The following is a 22,250-nucleotide window of genomic DNA, read 5'->3' on the forward strand; positions in this document are numbered from 1 at the left end:
TATCTCCAAACCCAAAAATCTGAACGGGACTCGGTATCGGCATCGTGGGCAAAAAATGCTGATCGGGACATCCCTAAAATTGATTAGACCCCTGTCCTAAAAATGAGAAAACCAGCCAGCATCATCAATGCTTAAATTCAGACTCTCTCTGTGAGTACTCACGCTTCACCATTGAGACCAGGAGTGAGGACTTCTAAACCAAATTCATGTTTTTAAGCACAATTTAAAGCCAGTACACTGGAATTCTCTGAGAAGTCACAAATTAATCAAGAAGAAATATACAACCATGTATGTTTGTTTGGGGATGCAAGTATGAACTGTAATTGGACAACCAAAAAATAATGATGGGCTTTACTATATTTTCCCGTTTTTTGTAGTTGTTTTGTTTTTAAAGGTAAATTTAAAAACTCAAAAAAACTTAAATTTCATAATTAAAGATATCGTTTGATTATAGAGCTTGCACAAACTGGTGAACAGACCTGATCATAATCTTCAGACCAGTTGAAAAATTGCTAGAATTTACCTTTTGCACATTTGGATCTTAATGGGGTTTTAAGCAGAGCTACAATATGTAAAAGCGAGAAGGGGGAGTGTGACAAAAAACACTTTGAACAAGTAATTTCTTAAAACAAGTAAACTGGAATAGGTTGTTTATCAGCTGATCAAAAGTTTAGACCGTTGCTCAAAAAATTACAAAAAAAACAGAACCAAACCAGAAACAAAAAAATCCTCAGCAGGACCCAGTAATGGGTAGCTCCACCATTCTAGTTAATCACATCAAAAATTAGTTTGTGCATGCTTGATGTAAGTGTTTCCAGGAAGCTTTTGGGGACATTGCTCCAAGTAGTGAAGATGGCTTCATGAAGGGCATCAACTGTCTGGAACTGACGGCCATTTTTATAAACTTTCCTTGCCATCCATCCCCAAATGTTCTCCATTGGATTTATATCAGGGAAACATGTAGGATGGTCCAAAAGAGTGATGTTATTCTCCCTGAAGAAGTCCTTCATCAAGCCAGCATTGTGAACTGCAGCGTTGTCCCCAATGAAAAAAACAGCTGTTACCACACAGACCAGGGCCCTCAGTCATGAGGGATGCCCTCTGCAACATCTGCACGTAACCAGCCGCCGTTTGACCACCTTGCACCACCTGAAGCTCCAGTGTTCACTGAATGGAAAAGCCCCAGATCATGATGGACCCCCCTCCACTGCGCCGGGTAGAAAACATATCAGGTGGGATCTCCTTTTAATGCCAGTAACGTTGAAGCCATCTGGACCATCAAGGTTCAATTTTTTCTCATCAGAGAATAAAACTTTTTTCCACCTTTTTAATGTCCCATGTTTGACGCTCCATGGCAAAGTCAAAATGGACAGTTTTGTGGCATTGGAGACGGGTCTTCGAATTCATTTTTTGTTTTTGAAACTCTTCCCACAGATGCCATCTGATGGTTGCTGTGCTGCAGTCGGCTCCAGTAAGGGCCTTAATTTGTGTCGAGGAACGCCCTGTGTCTTAATGGACAGCCAATCTGGCTCCGGCTCAGTGCATGTGTAATTTTTTGGGGTCTACCACTTCACTTTTTTGTTCCATAATGCTCAGGATCTTTCAAAAAATTTAGAATGACTGTCTTACTGTGTCCAACCTCAGCAGCAATGGCGCTGTGAGAGGCCTTGCTTATGCAACACATCAAATCACATCGAAGACGAGACAGCTTCTTAGCTTTAGCCATCAGGAGGGCAAGACCGTGTGACTGCCTGACAGAAAATGAAAATTTTCAGCAGATTTTGGCTTTAATAGCCTGTGGTCTTAAAGGTGTTAAACAACTTATTTCATTTTCTTTGTTTTTAAATTACAAGTTCCAAATGTTTTTCGTTGCACTCCCATTTCTTGCTTTTGCATATTGTAGCTCTACAAAGAACCTCATTAAGGTCCAAATGTGCAAAATGCATATTATAGCAATTTTTCAACTGGTCTCAAGATTTTGATCAGGTCTGTATTAACCATTACAGAAACTCAAAACTATTTCTATTTTCTTTCTACTTGTGTGCTGGTTCTATTCTTTGGTGCAACTGCTGCTGGAATCTGAATTTCCTGGGGTAACCTTCCCGAGGGACTAATGAAGTTCCTGTATATCTATCTATCTATCTATCTATCTATCTATCTATCTATCTATCTATCTATCTATCTATCGATCTATCGATCTATCGATCTATCGATCTTAAAGGACTCTGGCTTCTGGTTCGATTCAAATGAATATCTTTTCACTACAGTAAATGAGGTTCACTTATTTTTTTTTCTGCAACTTACACATCGTAAAAAAAAACAATAATAATGGACACACAAAAATTTCCCAACAACTCTCAAATTTGGATAAAAAGATTTTTTGCTCTCATGAGGTTATGTTTCAGAGAAGTTTATTACAAAATATGCAATGGAAACACCTTTAATCGCAAAAATATGTCATCATATCATAACAACGCAACTCCCTCACCTTCACGTACGTGTCACAAACGGACTCTGGCGTTCATACTGTAACATTTCTGTTGTTAACTCTGTGTTCAGTGCAGATGTTTGTGTTTTTGACCGTCAGTATGAAGGCATCATGACGGCTGTGAGCGGGTCAGAGTCAGAGAGCAGCAGGAGGGAGGGGCGGAGGTGTGTGTGAGTAAGATCTCACTCAGTGTGTAAGTATGTGAGCTGGAGATGATGATTTTCATTTAGTGTTTTGTTCGTGCCTATTTTGAGTCAGCGTGATCACAGTTTGAGCCGCGAATAAAAACAGTAATGTTCATGAATCGTCATCGTCAGTGCAGAGTCCGAACAGACGTTACGCCTTTCTGTACTCAAGTTGTGCTTGATTCTAGTCATAATGGAAACGCCAAGGCGCAATTGTACTTTATAATAACTTCTGAAATATCGCTTTTATTTCGAAAAAAGGTGTAATGGAAACACAGCTACAGAGAGAGAGAGAGAGAGAGAGAGAGAGAGAGAAGGAGAGGATAAACTACAAGCTTTACTACTTATAAAGATGGCACATGTTCTGACCTGACAATGTATTCTTAACAATTCTTAAATAACCTTAGCCCGTGGGCCATGTTCGGCAAATTTCTTGGATTTTTCAAGTGTGTAAGACCCAGTAGCTTCGTTACGGTTGGCTTTACATTATCAGCGTCTTTAGCATCCCAGGTGTCCTCATACATTCAAAACTCTGTCGAAGCGATGGTTGCGTTTCAGCTGACTGATTAGGTTTGAAGTATAGTGTCCCTTTTCCTCCTCATGGAACTTTCCTGGAATAACTGTCTTCTTCAGAAACTTTAAAGAGGTCCCACACAGTCAACTCCATGTTTTCTCTTTTGAAGCGTCAACATGCTAGGCGCTACCCAAGTAGCTGCCTGTTGCAGCAGCTCTCTCTTCTTTGTCCGTTTCTTGTAATTTTTTCGTCTCTTTTTCGTCATCTTTGTATTTGGAGTGGATCATCACTTTGTATGGTTCATTGTCGGTCACGGACACCAAACCTTTTGTGGCTTCAGCGGTATTTTTTACTACTTTTCTCCTGTGTTTGTCTGGAGATCCTACATGTAACCATGGCTGCATTGTTTACATGTGAAATTAGCTGTTAGCAGCCTCTAGCATGTCAATGCTAACTAGTGTAAGGCTTGATGATTTCCCTCGAGCTGAGGAGGAGGAGGTGAGGACGACGTGCTGGTTCTCGGATGTGAGCTGGGAGGTGACGACGTGGACCTGTCCTTCCATCCATCGTTGTTGGGAACGTGGGATCTCGCTCCGGGGGATGGATGAGCTAGCTGTGCTAATCCAGCGGCATCATGCTGTTCACGGACGTGGCTGACGGAGCAGACATCGGACGCCGCGACACATCGGAGGAGCTTCGCCTGCTGTGAGCAGACAGGATCCAGGAGACAGAGACTGAACAGACTGCTGGGGAGGCTCAGTCCTGGACCCTGTGGAGGTGGAGACTGGCTGGGCTGGAGAGTGGTGGACGAGTGGTGGACGGGCTGTCGTCATCTAATTTCTTATGGACATTTTTGCACTTTCTATACTCTTTCTTACTTTTGTTTTCTTAAATGCTGCGGTGACTCCTGAATTTCCCCTCGGGGATAAATAAAGTATTTTCTATTCTATTCTATTCTATTCTATGCTGCTGTGTTGTGATGCATTTAGGGCTTGACGGGAAATCATGGTTCCTACATTTGCTAGTCCTTTCGCTTTTTGAGTTTATATTTGGGGGGGGGGGGGGGGGGGGGGGGGGCGCGCAGGAGAATGAGTGTGGCATCTTTACAGAGAAAGCATTGGGTGTTTGTGTGTCTGTTAAACCCGTGGGAGCAGAACTTCGCCATGCCCTAAAGATCACGCGCTCTTTCTCACACTGTAAAGTTCTACAGGGAGAAATGTGAACCCAATGATGTACAAACGACATCCCATCATAAAATAAAGAGATATAGAGACAAATAACGTAAGGCTATTTAGTCTGTTAGATTAAAAAAAAAGGTATTGACCTGATTTATGAAAGAGGGAACTCTAACTCACTTCTGCTGTGATCTGGTGCTGTATGAAAAATAAAATTAACTGGACATTCAGGGGAGCAGGCAGCCCCCCTGGATGTAATGGTAGGGGAAACACTGCACACTGTTAGTGTGTTTAGAACTACAGATAAACTTTGTTTGATTGACTCTTTTTGAATATCGATCCTCCTCCACCATTCATTTATACGCAGTCTCCTGCACGGTCACTCTGGCCACCCAAGCCGTGCCATACTCTACCCGCCTGCACAATGAGGCACAGAGAACACTGCTACAACTTCAGTGACTTTTAGGCTCATATTAAGCAATCGTATGACATTGATCATACCGGATGTCCGCGTTTGTGCGCGTGTATGAAGTGTACCGTGCTCCTAAGGTGCCAAAGAGGAGAAGAGAGCCTTGTGGTCACACTGGTGAAACAAAATGGACTTTGAAGAGTGCATGAAAACAGTTCAGATAGCCAGTGTGACAGCGATGAGAGACTGCTGCGAGTGAGACATCCGTCTGTGATGTGTGAGTGATTTTAGGTAGGGGAGGGGCTCAGCACGTGCGGCTCGTTGACAAGCAGCTGATGCAGCTCAATATATGCTTTCATATCAGTCTCCAAACTCCAGAAAAGAAGCTAAATTTGATGTCTGTTGCCATTTTGAAAAAGAGGTAACTTGAGGGGTCTAAAAACTCTCTAAATATGCCGTCAGCTCTGATGGAAATACCACTCTTTGATCTTTTTCAAAATTAAATGATTCCTCTAGGCTGAGAAAATTCCTCGAGCATTTTTTCTAATCGAGTACTTTGAATTGTTCAAGGGATCATTTCAGCTCTAATGAAAACTATATCGGGCTGTGTACTGAATATTTAATCATATCCTGCCGGTATGTGACGCTCCATGAAGAACAGCGAATACCCCAGTAAACAAAAAGGAATAATCTGATTGGTCAATTCTTCTATTGGTTGATCCGCAAAATATTCAAGAGCAGACAGAGATCTGTGAGCAGAAATTCCCTCAGTGCAAGAGGAAGAACCTGAGTGTGAGCGCAGGAAATCTGTGCGAGCAGCATTATAACCAAGTGCACACAGTTTGAGCACGTGCAGAGCAAGTTGCACAAGAGCAGAGTTTTGAGAGACAATATCACGAAATCTGGGCTTGAAATCGATAAAAACACTCAAATTGAAAATGCTCTTGATTTAAGATAGGAAATTAATTCCATAATATTGATGTTTATAAATTTAAGTAAAAAAAAAAGCACACTGACATATTCACATTCAGCAAACCTGTAACACATTTTCCTGAATGTAGTTAAAGAATACTCTTGGGGAACTCCACTGTCCCTATGTTGAGCGTTCTCTAGACATGACCTAGTCTTTTATTTCCACTTGGCTTTGACAGAGTGGTGCTTCACAAAAACAAACCAATTCCAGGTGAACAAACAAAGACAATGACAGCCCTCCACCCTCACACTGTCGTGCAGTGTGGTGGGAACAGACTTAACTGTTGCACAACGTGTTTGTGTGTGGGTGGTGACAGCTGGGCATCCATGAAAGCACATTGAGATACAAACGACTGTTTAAACAAGCAACCATCCAGCAGCAACCATGCAATGAGCTCACAACAAAGGCTGTTAAACAGGACCCCTTCTCTGTGTGCTCCACCTCAATAGGAGGCTGATTGACTGACTGTTTGTAAAAACACACAGGAAGTATAGACCATGCTTCTCATGTGAGCTTTCAGAGTTGAATTATTATTGTATCAAACTGTCACAGTCCCAAAATATGACCACAGACTAGTGCCGCACGATTTGGGGAAAAGGTGCGATTTGCGATTAGGTGGACAATATTGCGATTGCGATTGTGCTTGCGATTTAATAAAAAAAGTGGTGTCATGATGAGTCTACAGACTTGCTTGGTTATCATGGAGAAAAATCTGAATTGCATGTGCTGACATTGCTATTGCGATTGCGATAACCTCTTTTGCGATTACGTAATTGCATGCGCTGACATTGCGATTGCGATAATCGTGCAGCCCTACCACAGACCCATCTAAGCACTCATGACCAGGGCTCAACAGTGCAAGGAGGTACTCGCATTTGCTACTAAAAATAATACAGTGCAAGTTGTGATTTTAATTTGGTAGCACCTGTGCAACTACGCATGACCGTTCATAACATGTTTTATCTTGTGTTGAATACGTTGAAAGTTGTGGCCGGTGTTATTCCTGAATGCAACCTCAGCTGAAAACGTGTTCAGTTTTGAAACGTTTGACCTAACTGCACCGCTAGCTAGCCTTTAGTACACCCGACATGCCTCCTCGCCCTGCCTGAGGTACAGACAAACATAACCAGACGCTCCCAAAGCCTCATCTCAACCAATCACAGCAGTGGGATTGGTTGCCGGGCAACATACACTGACAGAACAGCGAGCAACATTTTTAAGTATTTTAGAAGAAAGACCAAACCATTAATAACACCAATATGAAGCCACCAGCTATTATTTTAAAAGACCTACACAACAGGCTCATGTGGGCTCTGAATTGAGGCAAGAGGAAGAAATGGAGCAAGGAGGAGAAATTGACGGCAAGGTAGAGTTTGTGTTAGATTCAGACATTGTGTCTCAAGACCCCGAAGAGGCAACAACGCTGTGTAAGAGATACAAGTTAAATGCTGACTGGCAGAAAGCTTTCCCTTGGCTCCTCTACGAGAACACATTTACGTATGGTAAATACTGCATGGCGCATAAAAAAACAGCTGGGAAGTCTGATTTTGTCACCCTAATCTTAAACGAGATACTGTAGTGAAACACAGTAAATTAAACAGTCATGTCGCATACCGAGAAGCGTAATTAAGCGTCCTTTGTAATTAAAGGACATACATTGATGGGAACCCTTCCCTCAAAGTTCAAGCACCTTCTGTAAAACTTCATTAATGTTGTATAGAGAGATTATCAGTCTGTCATCATAAAGATGCGCACGCATCTCGACCACAGAAGCAGCATTTAGCTCCATTCATTCAGACAAGTTAATGTTTTTTAAACACTAAACTCAACCTGTTAGAAGCATCAAAATGTACATTTTTTATGTGGACAGCTATGGGGTTATATTTGTGCCATCAGAAACGAAATTTGAATTAAAATATTGCATTCGAAAAGCATGATGTGTAATGGAATTCAATGTTTTGAAATTGAATTAATTTTTTTAATTGAATTAATTTTTTTGTCTGAATTTGAATTTGTATTTTGCCTATGGAAATTTGACCCTTTATAAACTTTAATTCAACTATTTTTCAACTTAAAATTCAAAAACACAGAATTCAATTTCAATTCACAAAAAGCAGATTCAGTTTTAAAATTCAATTTCAATTCAAAGTGACACGACCATTAGGTCATCTTGTGCCTGTAGGGAGATTAATCGAGCACAGATTTACAGACACCCTTTACCGCTACACATCTCTGGACTCTCCTGTGTTGTGTCTAGCTGTACTCCTCCTCCCCTGAGCTGATGGTGAGTTCAACGCTGGCTGAAGACCAGCGCTTGAATAATCAAGTTTGAAACCACATTATACACATGGTTGTCTGTCTACTATGTTACCCTGCGATCGACTGGCGACCGGTACCGCCACTCGCTTAGTGACAGCTGGGATAGGCTCCTGCACCCGCCCCGCAACCCCGAAAGGGGCTAGCCGGTATAGAAATGAATGGAATCTCATACACGCCCCTCACCACCCCCGAGTTGACAATCGAAGATGGCTGCCTCCCATTCTAAACAGTTATCAAGCTCCTGTAATAATCAGTTCATAAGCACTTCTGACAAATATCCGTAACACTAAATCAGCTGTATACATAGTATCATTAAACTTATATGTGTAGAAATGCTGTCACAGTGTTATTAACATCCCTCATGTGGCATTTGTGAACAGGACGTGCTAACAACAGCTAACACAACAGCCCTGGTTTGTCTGCACTGTCAGCAGGCGTGTAGAAGGTGTCTGCGAATCTGCTCGATTAGTCTCCCCAACGGGCACAAGATGACATAATGGTCGTGCCACTCTGAATTGAAATTGAATTGTAAAACTGAATCTGCCTTTGTAAATTGACATTAAATTCTGTGTTTTCGAATTTAAAGTAGAAAAAGAGTTTAATTTTTCTGTTTTTTAATTGAAAGTATAAAAAGAGTTGAATTTTCATAGGTAAAATACAATTTCAAATTCAAATAAAAAAATAACTTCAATTAAAAAAAAAAATTAAATTTTAAAACATTAAATTCCATTACACATCATGCTTTTTCAAATTCAATATTTTAATTCAAATTCAGTTTCTGATGGCACAAATTTAACCTCATAGACAGCTGTCAAAAACAATCCTACACAATAGAGGCAACTACTGTCAAGTTTTGACCATTACAGCGCACCATGCTTACTGGTGACTTTCAGTCGTGATTAACAGCCGAGAGTCACCAGTTACACTTTACACTGATACACCAGCGACATCTGCGTGTGTGTAATTAAATGTGTATTCTTTATCCAACCTCAGTTAACCAGGTTTGACTGCAAACAAGCAATAATAACAGCTGTTATTCAAAATGAAGATTTCACTTTGCTTATCTAACGAAAAAGTTGGTTTGGGGCTGAGGTTCTGACCAAACATGGACTCAATATGGACAGTAAATAATGAGTGAACCTATAAATTATTATTAACAGAGACTGTTTTTATGACCAAAGTAAAATTAAGGAATATTAAGAAACAATGTTAACATCTTGGTCTGTCACAGCCTGATAAGTGTCCATGGATAATGCAGTAATGAGCATCAAGTGAGAGTTGTGTTTCCTCTCTGGGTACACACTAGGTTTCTCTGCTAAAAACGTCTGTCTACCTAATATCTGTCCTCTGCTGATCTCTTCTGTCCACTTACTGCTGTTTCACAAACCTGGGAGCATTTTACCATCCATCAAAGTGATGACATTGAGGCAAAATGTGTTTTTTGGTGGTCAACTCCCCCATGTCAGTTGACAAACCATTATACTCAACAGTGCTTCTGCACCCAAGTTGCGCGTGCATCTGCCGTTGTTGATAAACGAATAATCCCTCTGTATTACAACACAGTTTAAATAAGATTAAGTCTGTTAGAGAAAAGTTTTGGGTTAGGATTACTCATTAACAAAAAGCATTTGTTATATTATTATATTTTTTATTGTCTTTTTTTTATACCATTCCCAGGGCTCTACACTAACTTTTTCACTGGTATCACTGTTTTACTGGTTTCACCATTTATTTATTTGTGTGAAGTAACTCTTGCTATGATTTTGCTAAATATTTCACTGTAAATATGAAGTTTGTCTGCAACAAGCTCTGGATGACAAAACAGGTTATTTCTTTTGTGTAACTCTAAAAGAAAACAATAAAAATGCTTCTTAAATAAAAGCAAATAATAACAACAGACATGCATGTGTGTACATATCTGGGTTATTATAGTTAAAAACATTTTCGTTGAAAAAACAAAATATAAAATAAAAACTAGGCTTTAAATAAAAAAATGACTAAAATCCCTACGTGAGTTCAAAAAACTTACTTAAATAACCTAAAATGATACAGAAAATGTCTTAAGTTTTTCGTCTTTGTCAATCTGTCTCATACATAAACTCGTTACTTTTACCAATCAAGAGTGCTGGCAGACTGCCAACACTCCTGAATATGGAGGGAGTCTCTCATCCTTTCACCCTTTTTCCGGCTCTTCTCCTGGCTTGTGATTTCTCCTGATTGTCCCCCAACTTTAAGTATGCTCATGTGAGCGCTAATATTTTTCTAAGTCAAATCAAGTCCCGTACTTGTGCATTATATCAAAAACTCAAAGACTATCCACCCCTCTCTCTTTGTTGGTTTGATCCAAAGACGCTGCAGGAGACAGAGACAGATAACTGTGCAGCACTTGTTGATGAAGAGTTTATCAGAGCCTTAGCTGTTTTCTTTCTTTCTTTTTTAAGTGATATGTTGTGAGTTAAACTAACGTAGCTCTGCTCTAACGTAGCACCCTCTTCAATAAGGAGAGTTTAGAACAGCGTGAATCTTACAGTGAGAAGGCTGACTCTAAAATAGTGAAACACGTGTCGTGAAGATCTGTCTGTCTTCGGTGTGTGATGCGCATATGCGCTGCCCGTGTACGCGACGGTGCGCTCTCTTTGGAACAGGAGAGAGTTTAGGTGGAGGAGACTGACTGATCCAGTGAAAGAGAGAACAAATTCAATGTACAATGTCTTGTTCAGTGCCCGTGATAGAGTATTAAAACACATGCACTCGCACGAGTGCGACCAGATGAATTTTTTTACTCGCACACGCTGAAAAAATGGTTGCATATGCAACCAATTTGGTTGCAGTCTCGAGCCGATTCCTGGGTTTCACTTAGCACATAAATTCACTATAATTCACTTTAAGTCTATGTTCATGTCACTTCTGAATGTATATTTTTTATTCAAATAAATTAAATTATTCTGCTTACCAAGACCTCCTCCTTGACCGCATATTGTTGTATTAAAGAAAAACATACTACTTGGTAACTTTTCATTGTGCTACTAAAAATATTTGTGTGCTACAAGATTTTTCAACTTGGTAGCACCCGTGCTCCTTGGGAAAATTCTAAGCGCCAAGCCCTGCTCATGACACCTGTTCAATTTAGTGAAGTGATAAAAGAAGAAAAAGTATGAAATATGCTTAGACTTTCATAAAAAAATCCTTTGTGTGTAGATGGTGCTATAACAATGTGTGCGTTTTTAAAAAAATCAACAGCCTTCACTCAAAACTTGTTATAGACCTTAATCACAATTTCTGCAGGAAAAGTTCAAACCAAATCATCCATACTCTGACATCACTTGGAGTTGCTGTTCCAACAATGTATTGTTCAACAGCCCCCTCTTCTGGTCAAAGAAGAACTGTGCCACAAAGTCCGAAAAATACACCTATATCGTCCTTGCTATTGTATAAAACTGCTCTGATTAAACATGTACAAGTTTTCAAATACAGATTTTTGTCCAGGGCCTCAAATTTGAATTTTAATGTTTTTGAGGCGAAAGTCAAAATAGGTTTTTATTACTTGCCCATTAAATTCAATAGAAGATAACAAAATAAGAAGCACCTCTCGATACAGTTCAACTCATCAAATTCTACCAGTGGGTCTACTCATATCAGAGGTGCCTGCAGGTACAGTGGTTTGTATCCCCACATCTCAGAGTGGATATGTAGTGGATTAACACCATGGGATCCTACGTCATCTCACAAGGAAGCCAATGTAAACAAAAGCACAAAAATGGAGACAGACGCAGTGCTGCTGGCTGCAGCTGTTATTTGCAGTGAAAGAAGGAAAAAGAAGAGTGAACGCATCTGGATGAAGAAGTGTCTGGACAGGTGTAGACACCTTGTGTTGTCTGGTTATTGTGGGTCCCTATAGGTGCCTCCCTCTGATTGGCTATTGTCAACCTCAGCAAATTGAATTATTACATGTAATTAAGGGGCCGACGAGTCTGTTAGCCAATCGTAGGGCTAAGATTGATCCTTCCCACTCACACTAAAAGATAATCTGGGCCGAAAATGGGGCTGACCTTGGTCCCGAACCAGATTCCTTTGCCTTTTGTTGGGAGCCGGGAAATCATGCAGTGTGTGCAAGGCTTATGAGAGATTCCACAATTGTACAATGTCAGTTAACAAAAGCTTTCATCTAAATCGACATACAACACAAGCATGAATTTAGACCAGAGATAAAACTTATTCAGCTTCCCCTCTTGTGGACAAAGGTCACTCTTGAATCCTCTTTTGTTCCAAACGCTCCTACTCATCTGTAAAACCCTCCATATGTGATGCTGAATGTGGTTTTTCAGTCTCACCTCCTCGATCATGGTGTCCACTGCATCATGCAGCTCAGCCTTGGATGCATCACTTGCCACCATGTTCCTCAGTCTTAGGCAGTATTCTCGCAGCTAGAAAACGCATTCAGACATCAACCACATTGTTACCTTCACAATCACATGGTGCACCAATGTGTGAGCTTTGCAAGTTTGAGCTGAGGGATCTGTGAATACATACCTTATGGTTGAGGATGTCATTCATTCTTCGGGAGGCCTCCGAACTGTGAGACTCTGGAAAGCACTTCTTTGGAATGACTCCATATTTGTCTGTGCACAGATTCACACATCAAGAGTCCGTTAGGGCCCCACTTCCAAATATATGTGTATCTGCACAAAATAATGGGATATAGCAAGGCAATCAACTTAAATGTTTCAACGCAAGCATGATCAATGAGGGAAACTAACTGATGAGGTTGGCGAGCATGTCCCACTGTCCTCCATCATTGGTTGGATTTGAGAGTAGGAACTGAACAAGGCGTCCATCCACTGGTTCCTTCCTCTGTGCTGTCTCCACACAGGCATTGAGGAAGTAGTAGCATCGCTCAACCTAAAGAAAACAAAACAGAAATACAAACTGATCCAGAAACTGCTGTGCTGTGCATTTTATGAATTCTATCTGTAGGGTGTCTACAGAAATGAACACTTGATTGGGCTTTAAGTTTCTCCAATATCAAATCATTCTTTGTATAGTATCAATTGTATAGTATCAAAAGTAAAAATTGTCTTTTTTAAAACTTGTAGGGCTAGGTGAAAAAAATTAATGTATCGTGGTATCAGGATTTTTCGTTCAACGATTTTAAATCAGGACTTTTTTTTGTTCAAAAATCTTTTTTTTTTCTTTAAATTTAAGTTCATTTTACTCTTTGCTTATAAGCTGGATTGGAAAAAAAATTGAGATGTCAGATCCCCATGAAAAGTCTTAAAAACTGACACATGTGATGTGCATTTTTTGGGAAACAATGGTTTCTGATAGTCTGTAGACATCATCATCATCATCATTCAACTTTATCACTTGGTCTCGTGTTAAAAAAGCAAACTAAAACTCTGAAATATGGAAGAATTACAATTTAAATGGGATTGACACCCCAAAAATCATAAAAGAATCAAATCAGGGGAAGGGCATATCGTCCCAGCCCTGAAAACTAGCAGTATGTTTACATCTGAAAAACAGTTCAACTTCTTCTTGAACTGAACTTAATTTTCTGTATCATTGGGTTTATCTATTAACCGTTGCACATTATCTCTAACTGTATAAATCTGTTGACTAGAATGTGTTTTTGATTGTACTTCATGACAGTTTTAGTACTTACAAATAAAACAGGAAGGTTCAACTCAGTGCTTAAACATATTTGGGAAAAACTATTCAGCCAGTTTAAAGCAGATTTAACACTCAACTATGTTTTCGCTGTGATTTCAATCCTGAAAGAGCATGTTACCACACAAAGAGGGTTTTAGGTGGACAATGGTGGTAAAGCAGTGGACCACAGGACAAAACCACAGTAGTACATACATGGGTATAGTCACAAAAACAATATGTATTGACTGCAAAACGGTAACAGTGCCCATTTACCACAAGCCTACAACACTTGTAAGGCAGATTTCAAAAGGCAAAAAAAGAAAACAAACACACTTGACAAAACGCCTAAAACACTATCATCAAACAGTAAGTTTTTCAATGTCTACTAATGTGAAAGTCAATAAATGAGGATTCAATAAATCTACAAAGGACAGAGAGCAGACATACAATGGACTTTTATGAATATGAAGAGTGAAAACATGGAAAGAGTGGTCCCATGTCTTACCTTGTCCCAGAAAAACAGATAAGATTGACTAAACTCAAACTCCTCTATGTTAAACTTTTTCATGAAGGGAAGCCGCATGACATTGAGACATGAGAAGATCCAACATCTCCCTGATGAAAGAAAGAGGACAAAAAAAAATAAAAATAAAAAGTGAGAAGTTTGCAGGCAATGCAGAGTCCAACGCTTGTATAAAGACATCAACATTTTTGATCATATACCTGAGTTTTTCTGGTTGGTGATGGGCTTGCCCTCAGTGGGAATAGAGTGCTGAAAAATATGCACTGTGTCCTGGACAGTCTGCCGGTGCAAACAGACCTCTAATGGGTCAATGCAAGTGGATACATTCTGGGCCAACAGGTAGCGTGGCTCAGCTCGCAGCCGCTTAATGAAAGTGGCTACCTTCTCTGGACTCAGACCTTGAAAAGATAGAAGCATGAGACAGAGAAGTCATGATAAAGAGAATGAGAACCAAACAAAACAGGGGAGTGCCTGGGTAATAGCAGAACTTGCTAAACTTGTTGTTGCTTATGCTCATGAGACACAATAGATGTCCAGCAAATTAATCTATCATGGCTCAACTTCAGAGGCTTTGATAACTCAAGGCCTTCAGAGGCTGTAAAGTTGCACACTTCCTGATTAGATCACATTTAAAAGCACTTGACTGGGAAACTACCAGTTTATACTGCAACTAAGTACAGAGAGCCTGATGGAGAATCAATGACATGCTCGGAGAAGAAGAGAAACAAGGACAGAATCCAGAGTGCATTCTAGTGAAGCTACAATTGATCTGGGGAAGCTGAGGGCTAAACAGATCTAACTGCTGCGCATTTATTTGGCTCCCTGTTTGATAAGAGCACTCTAAAAAGCTTGTCTGGGCTCCCTGGAGAGGAGGTTAAACACAATCCTTAACAGAATGCGTTCACTGACATGTGGTCTGTAGATGTACTGCATAGCTTTGTAGAACACTTAAACTATACAGAGGACTTGCTAAGTTATGCATGCTACCCAGACCTTAACATCCTCTTAGTCAAAGCTTGATGGCTGTCCATCCACACTGAGGTGGGAGATAAATTGGGATAGGTCCACCGTCATCAAGCTAACTCTCCCAGAACTTTGTCATAAAACAGGAGGACGTGGCATTAGTTTGGGAATACCTGAATACCTGATTTTTTTTTTCCTTGGGTCCCTACACTTAAAAAAAAATCACTGTTCTGTCTATGATGAAGTCTGTCAAACCATTCAACAAGTGCAACCCTGAGTAGTGGGCACAGGTATCACAGCAGTTTTCTATGGCGGGAGGCCAAGCGCAGGCTAGCAGGGTAAATTCACTACACAATAGTAGCCACTCTAATGTTGTTTACTAGCTTAACACTCCACGTTGCCCTTCGTGTGCAGATGGGAAAAATGGCCGACACTTCGCCAAAACTGTAATACGAAACCAAAAATCTTTGAGCAATAAAGTCACAACCATCACTTAAAAAACAACATAGCCCAACAATCCTGGACCAACTTCAAGAGTTGCTACGACTTTAACGGGTATAGGTGAAGTCTAAGGTAGTCCTCCAAAGCAAAACAAAACAAGACACAAACACCGTCAAGACAAATCGAAACTATCACAGAGGGTTTGACAGCTCCTGATATTTCTAGCTTCATTCATTACTAGCCAACGTTAGCACAGGCTAACATTTCCGGGCTCTTGTTCCGACAGCAGTCCGAGGATATTAAAGTCTTTACCTCCATTTACTTAAGCTGAGCTGTCAGTACCCTCTTTCAACACCATTTAAAAACGTTAATAGCGTATAAGAGGGACAGTTAAGTCTTGCTGGTAAGCTGCCATTGTACGCGACTAAAGCTAACTTAGCAGGTAGACGTTAGCTTGCTTAGCTGTCCAGCTGTGAATCCAAGCTGCGTTCAAAGCTAACGTCGACAAAAATCTCCATCATCAAAACAGTTTCAGAAGAAAGAAACTAAGATCAACCCACCGGTTTCCATCTTTAAAATTTTCGGGGAAGTTTCTCTGTTTTCCGGAAAGTCGGTGGGCTCTTTGTTTCTCTTTTTCAGCCACAGTCTGAACACAGTGGGTGCGCACAAGGTGCGCTCGTTTATCTCCCGACGGTCTGTTTCTGACGTAGAGGCTGGGCGGAGTTATACTTGTGCCCAGTTCACTAAAGTCTATCATTTACTACACCTCCTTCGCCCAACGGTGTCGCACTGCCACTTGTTCTCACCTGTTGTCAAATGAATTACCAACACTCAGACTGTATGTTAACACATCACTGTTCTTCACTCATACAGCATGGGGCAGACTGATCTGGAAGCTCTGGTCAGAAAGTCGAGGGCGCCACACAGTCTTCTTAGTGTTATTCGATGTATATTTGTTCATTTTAAACAGCGCCGAAAAGGTTCTCGTTGCATCCGCAGTGTTAGGCATTATATTTTATTTAGAGACTAAATTATACCTAAATCCAAGTCCACTACATCGGACATCATGCGTACAATATTTTAGGTAATGTTCAACAGGCTGTTGTCTGTTATTGCTGCTGTTCTGAAAAAACGCCATCATCCGAACAAATTTTGTTTGTCTTTAAATAAACTTGTTTATGCTTTTAAGAGAATAAAAGTTTTGTATTTATTGCTGAGCTCAGGCTTGTGGCTGTGATCCTCTGATTCTTTAACTTGTGAATTTTCTTTTATTATTATTATTATTATTATTATTATTATTATTATTATTATTATTATTATATATTGCAATAGACAAAAGATAATTCACAACTCCAGACCACCTATGTTGGGTTTCCATTGCTCCATTGAAGTGACCATAAGGGATATTTTAGATTGTGTGGACACTTAAATATGATCATAAATCTGTTGGTTTTCCTTCTCTTCATAGTGTAGTAGTGAGCCCCTTCAGCAGTGTTGAGTAGCTAAGGTATTTGAAAAAAGGAAAGAGCTAAGCTACCAGTTACATGGTGTTGAATCAAGTTTCACTACAGTGAAGCTGTGACCCACATAAATGAAACAAGCCAAGTTAAAGCAATATGGACAAAGCAGCTTAATACATTCATGCCTTCATACATGAAAATACATGCGCTTGTCTCCAGCAGGTTAGATTACTGTAACGGCCTGCACACTGGACTCTCAAAACGAGCTGTAAGACAGCTGCAGTACATCCAGAACGCTGCTGCTAGGGTCCTGACCAGAACCAGGAAATACGACCATATTAGTCCAGTGCTCAGGTCTCTGCACTGGCTTCCTGTGGCTCAGAGAATAGACTTTAAAACAGCTCTGCTTATTTACAAGTCTCTTCATGGTTCAGCACTAAAGTTCATCTCTGACATGCTAAAACCATATGAACCTCAGGGAGGGGTCTCCTGCTGGTGCCCAGAGTCAGGACTAAACATGGTGAGGCTGCATTCCAGTTTTATGCTCCCTAAATCTGGGACAGTCTGCCAGAAGATGTGAGACAGGCCTCAACTCTGACATTGTTCAAATCCCGGCTGAAAACAGTTCTGTTTAGCATAGCATACAACAACTGAAAGTATTTTATCTGCACTCCCCTCTTTTAATTTAATTAATCATTTTTGATGTTTTATGATATGATTATATGCAATGATTTTATTTTGCCTTTTGTGATTTTATTTTATTTTAGCTGTAAAGCAATGCCTTGTGTTTGAATTGTGTTCTACAAATAAACTTGGCTTGCCTTGCCTCGCCTTCAAGTTACATTTTTCTCCACACTGAACCAACTTAATTCACACAACAATCAGGGTGTTGAGTTTTGTGTTCCCATTCACAGATTGTTCATTCAGCTTTTATTTTTGGTAAATCCTGTGAAAGACTCATTCTCAGTTTTGTCTTGAAGTATGTTAAAAGCTGTCGTAATGTTTTGATTTACGAACCACTTTGTGCCATTGACGTATTACGTTACCCTGAATTGTGGAAGCGGAAGAACGTGATGTAGCCACTGAAGTGAAGACGTACCGGTGGCTATGAAAGACTGTAAAATAAAAGTTCCGAGTGAAGACATCAAGCGTCATCTTTGCTAACAGGGCTGATGAAACAGCAACTACAACACAGGGACTACTTACTGCTTTCCTACTGTGACACTTTTCTGCCTGCTCTCTCCCCTGCACAGACTTCTCTGCTTATATTTCCTTAATTTCCAGTTTCTCATCAAATAATCAATAGCGGTGGCTCCTGGAGACCTAAAAGACCCAGGATTAACATTTGTTTTTCGAGATTCAAGGGACAATTTTTCGACTTCCCTGATGCTGCATGAGGGCGGCCTGCCAACCGCACTGTATCAGGATGCCTCCGTTTCCCTCGATGAATATGACTATCACAGGCTTCTCCAGGAGATAGCAGTCCTGGAAACAAAATTCCTCTGGCTCGAAATAAATGCAGAGGTACCCTTACGAAAGAAAAATACATGTACCAATATATTTTTTGAAATGTATTGTAATATATTATTTTTCCAATTTATTATATATTTGATATACATGGAATAATATATTGAGGGCACATATACAATTTATTGTATATTCATGAAATATATTGCAAAATTTACAAATGATTGCCACTTTCCATATATTGCAATATATTGGAAAATAAAAATACTAAATCTCATATATGGGAACATATTACCTAATATATGGCATGATATTTTCCAATATGCTGCACTATATTTTTCTTTTTCGTAAGGGTAAATGGACAATGTGGAAATGATACCTCTCTTTCAATGATCCAAGGCAGTGGACAAGAGCAGGTTAACAGACAGCTGACAAGCTACAGGACCAAGATAGAGGACACCTGTTTAAAAGGCAATAAATCAGCCAGTAGCCCTCCTTAGAATCTACTTGGAGCAAAACCAAAGAGGAATCTGGGAAGAGAGTTAACAGGCAGAATCCAGCACCCAGAGATTTGTGATGAGACTGGTTGGCCTGCACTACCAGCCCACAGGAGTGTTGCTTCAACTCCAGTACCAAGGAGAAAACAGTCATGGACAGTGGCTACAACAAAAAGTAAGAGCAAACCAAACCAAGCCAAGACACTGGGATTCAGCTAAGGTATAGGTCTGCTCCATTTCTTTGCCCCAAGAATGCACATCTTTCGACACCAGAGAGGTATGAAGTAAAATCACACAGTGAAAAGCTACAGAAAAGGGCTAACGACTGAGCCTCAAACCTTGATAGTGGGTGACGGAGCTGTGAATGAGATAAAACGCTTTTGCAGCCTGAAAAACACCAAAGTACTGTGCTTTACCAATGACATGGTGTCTGATATCTCCAATAAAATTCTGTTGATCACTGCTGGGCATCCATCAGTGAACCTCTCATCATACACACAGGAGCCCATGATATTGCAAAGCAACAATCAGAGGTACTGAAACTGGACTTTACTGATCTGCTCAACAAAACTTCAATCTCTTAAAACTGAGGTGTATGTGAGTGGACCTCTACCAACAGTATGACAAGGAGATGAGAGATTCAGCAGGCTGATGATGGCTAAAAGATACATGTACTGATTGATCAGTAAACTTCATTCACAATATCTTCATTTTTCAGGAATGCAGATACCTTTTTAAGGCGGATGGATTCCACCTTAACAAATCAGGAGTACAACTGCTCACCCCCTGCCAAAGACAAGAAGCCTGACCCAGACAGAGGCCTCAGCTTCATTGTCATCATCCTCATTTCAACAAATGGAATCTCCTTCATCCCCCACAGCTCAGCAACAGGATTTTTCCCTGCCTCGATCAGGAGGCTTTCAATTTCCACCTTAACAGTCCCCACCTTGAAGGATTTTATTATTGCAGTAGAGTTTGGTTGGTGAGAGAGAGTGTCCAACAGTCTCCAAGAAAATCCAAAGACACACATGCACCAAAAAACACGAGAGATACATTCATGGCCTGATTACCACTGAGAGAGGAGGAATCTACTGGCGTCGGCCCATCCTTCCAGCAGAGGTTTAGGCCCCCCTCACACGAGGACGGCCCCGTATCGTCTTGGCGTCGGCATCAAAACATGCATCGCTGTTTACACATCGTATTGTACATAGGCTTGTGCATTTACATGACAACGCAAAACTGTCGTCGGGTTGCCCATCTGGTTCTGCTCCTAGGCGGATTCCACGTCAACAAGTGCTCATTCATGCGTAACATGCTGCGTCTCTGCATGAGCACTTGTTGTTGTTGCTGTAGCTGGTGTTGTTCATGCTCTCTGAGAAAATGTTGATATAATAGTCTAAGCAATATTTGTAGCTGCTGGAACAATACCAGTGGCCTGTACTACGAAGCCGGTTTTCTGGCTTATCAGGGTAACTTCGGGAGTAACTTCACCACTTGCAGCCTAACTTCCCGGCTAACCGGGACTACGAAAGGTGGATATGTTGAAACGGGGGAATGTTGCCATGGCAATATACGCCACATCTCAAACCTGGTCGTCTCAGAGTTAGATGCTGCTTAACCCCAGGTTTCCAATTAACCACGACCTATTTAAACAGCACTCCTCCACTGATGTGTCCTCTTGACAATGACAGCGTACCTGGACGACCCGTTCGACATTGGCGCGTGGATTGTGAGGGGCTCTCTTTGGAGGGCACGGGTATTTAGAGACCGCCAGAATCCACTGGCGTACCCGGATGATGTTCTCCATGAAAAATATAGATTTTCATCTGAGGGAATTCGTTACTTATGCCAGCTGATCGAGGCGGACGTCTCAAATATAACCCGCCGAAGTCAGGCCCTCACAATCGAGCAGATTGTGTGCCTGTCATTGCGCTATTTTGCCAGCGGACAATATCTGTATTCCATCGGTGATGCTGAATATCTGAGTAAGAACACTGTATGCCGTGCGATTCGGAAAGTGGTACTTGCTCTTACTAAACTGGTGGATGCATTTGTCGTGTTCCCTGGCCATCTAACTGCGCTTCAAATCAAAGAAGGCTTCTATGCAATAGCAGGTAATTTGCTACTAATCATTGTATGCAATTGGCTATTTTGCCTTTTATCAAACTGAATTATGACCGGTTACTGATTTGACTAACAATATAGGTTTCCCAAGAGTAATAGGAGCCATTGATTGCACCCACATTCCCATCAGTGCACCTCTGGGAGAGCATGAGAGGGATTTTGTGAATAGGAAATCCCAACATACCATCAATGTGCAGGTAAAAGATGTAAATTATAGGCATACATTGAAATAGGACATGGCCACATCTCAAAATTAACTAGTCAACTGTTTGTCCCATTTTGCATTACTTTTTGTCCCTCACATGGTTTGATTTTCAGGGGTGACAAGTACTTGAACCTCTTATGTTCCTCACCTTTGCATATATTCTTAGATGACATGTGATCACCAGTACATGATTACAAGTGTGGATGCAAGATGGCCAGGGTCTGTACATGATGCTCGCATTTTTCGAGAATCAATACTGTCTCAGAGATTCCAAGAAGGTAGGATCCTGCATGTTGAACAGAATATAGTAGCCCATCTTTTCAGGAAACATCAATCAGCATGCTACTGCTATGCCATTGTTTCACACTAACTTGCCTCCATTTCATCTAAGGGCGTTTTGATGGAATCCTGCTGGGGGACCGTGGCTACCCGTGTCTGAAACAGCTGATGACACCATTTGCAGACCCACAATCAAGGGCTCAGAGAGCCTTCAACCATGCCCACAGTGTCACGAGGGTCAGAATAGAGAACACCTTTGGCATTTTGAAGGCTCGATTCGCATGTCTGAAAGGCCTTAGCGTGAAGCCTGAGAGGGCCTGCCAGACAATAGCAGCTTGTGTGGTACTGCACAATAGAGCCACAATAAGAAAAGAGAGGGTACCAAATCACAATCCTCCCCCCCCAGATGTTACTGACCCCATGACCCTTGACCATCCCACAGGACATGCAGTGAGGGATGCAATTGCCAACCAATTGTTCAATCACTAACACAATTGAAATAAAGACACAAGAATGAAATGTTGCAATTATATATTCATTTATTTGCAGTCTCCCATGCCTGAAAAGAGAACATGAAGT

At 40.8% G+C, this 22,250-nt stretch overlaps 1 protein-coding gene across 1 annotated transcript in view; it reads right to left on the reverse strand.

Moving 5' to 3' along the window:
* The window catches only part of blmh (bleomycin hydrolase), a 38,117-nt gene extending 21,761 nt beyond the window's left edge, over positions 1-16,356 (reverse strand). The window contains exons 1-6 of the mRNA XM_074680308.1: positions 16,200-16,356; positions 14,436-14,633; positions 14,218-14,327; positions 12,821-12,962; positions 12,594-12,682; positions 12,395-12,487 (exon numbers count right to left, since the gene is read on the reverse strand). Coding sequence (XP_074536409.1) covers positions 12,395-12,487; positions 12,594-12,682; positions 12,821-12,962; positions 14,218-14,327; positions 14,436-14,633; positions 16,200-16,209 — 642 coding nt within the window. The 5' untranslated portion in view covers positions 16,210-16,356. The remainder of the gene's footprint in view (positions 1-12,394; positions 12,488-12,593; positions 12,683-12,820; positions 12,963-14,217; positions 14,328-14,435; positions 14,634-16,199) is intronic.
* Positions 16,357-22,250: the final 5,894 nt, after the last annotated feature.

The sequence above is a fragment of the Halichoeres trimaculatus genome, unplaced genomic scaffold (genome assembly GCF_033239565.1).
Source record: "Halichoeres trimaculatus isolate MK-OKI-2021-1 unplaced genomic scaffold, fHalTri1.1 fHalTri1_scaffold_9, whole genome shotgun sequence".
Lineage (NCBI taxonomy): Eukaryota > Metazoa > Chordata > Actinopteri > Labriformes > Labridae > Halichoeres > Halichoeres trimaculatus.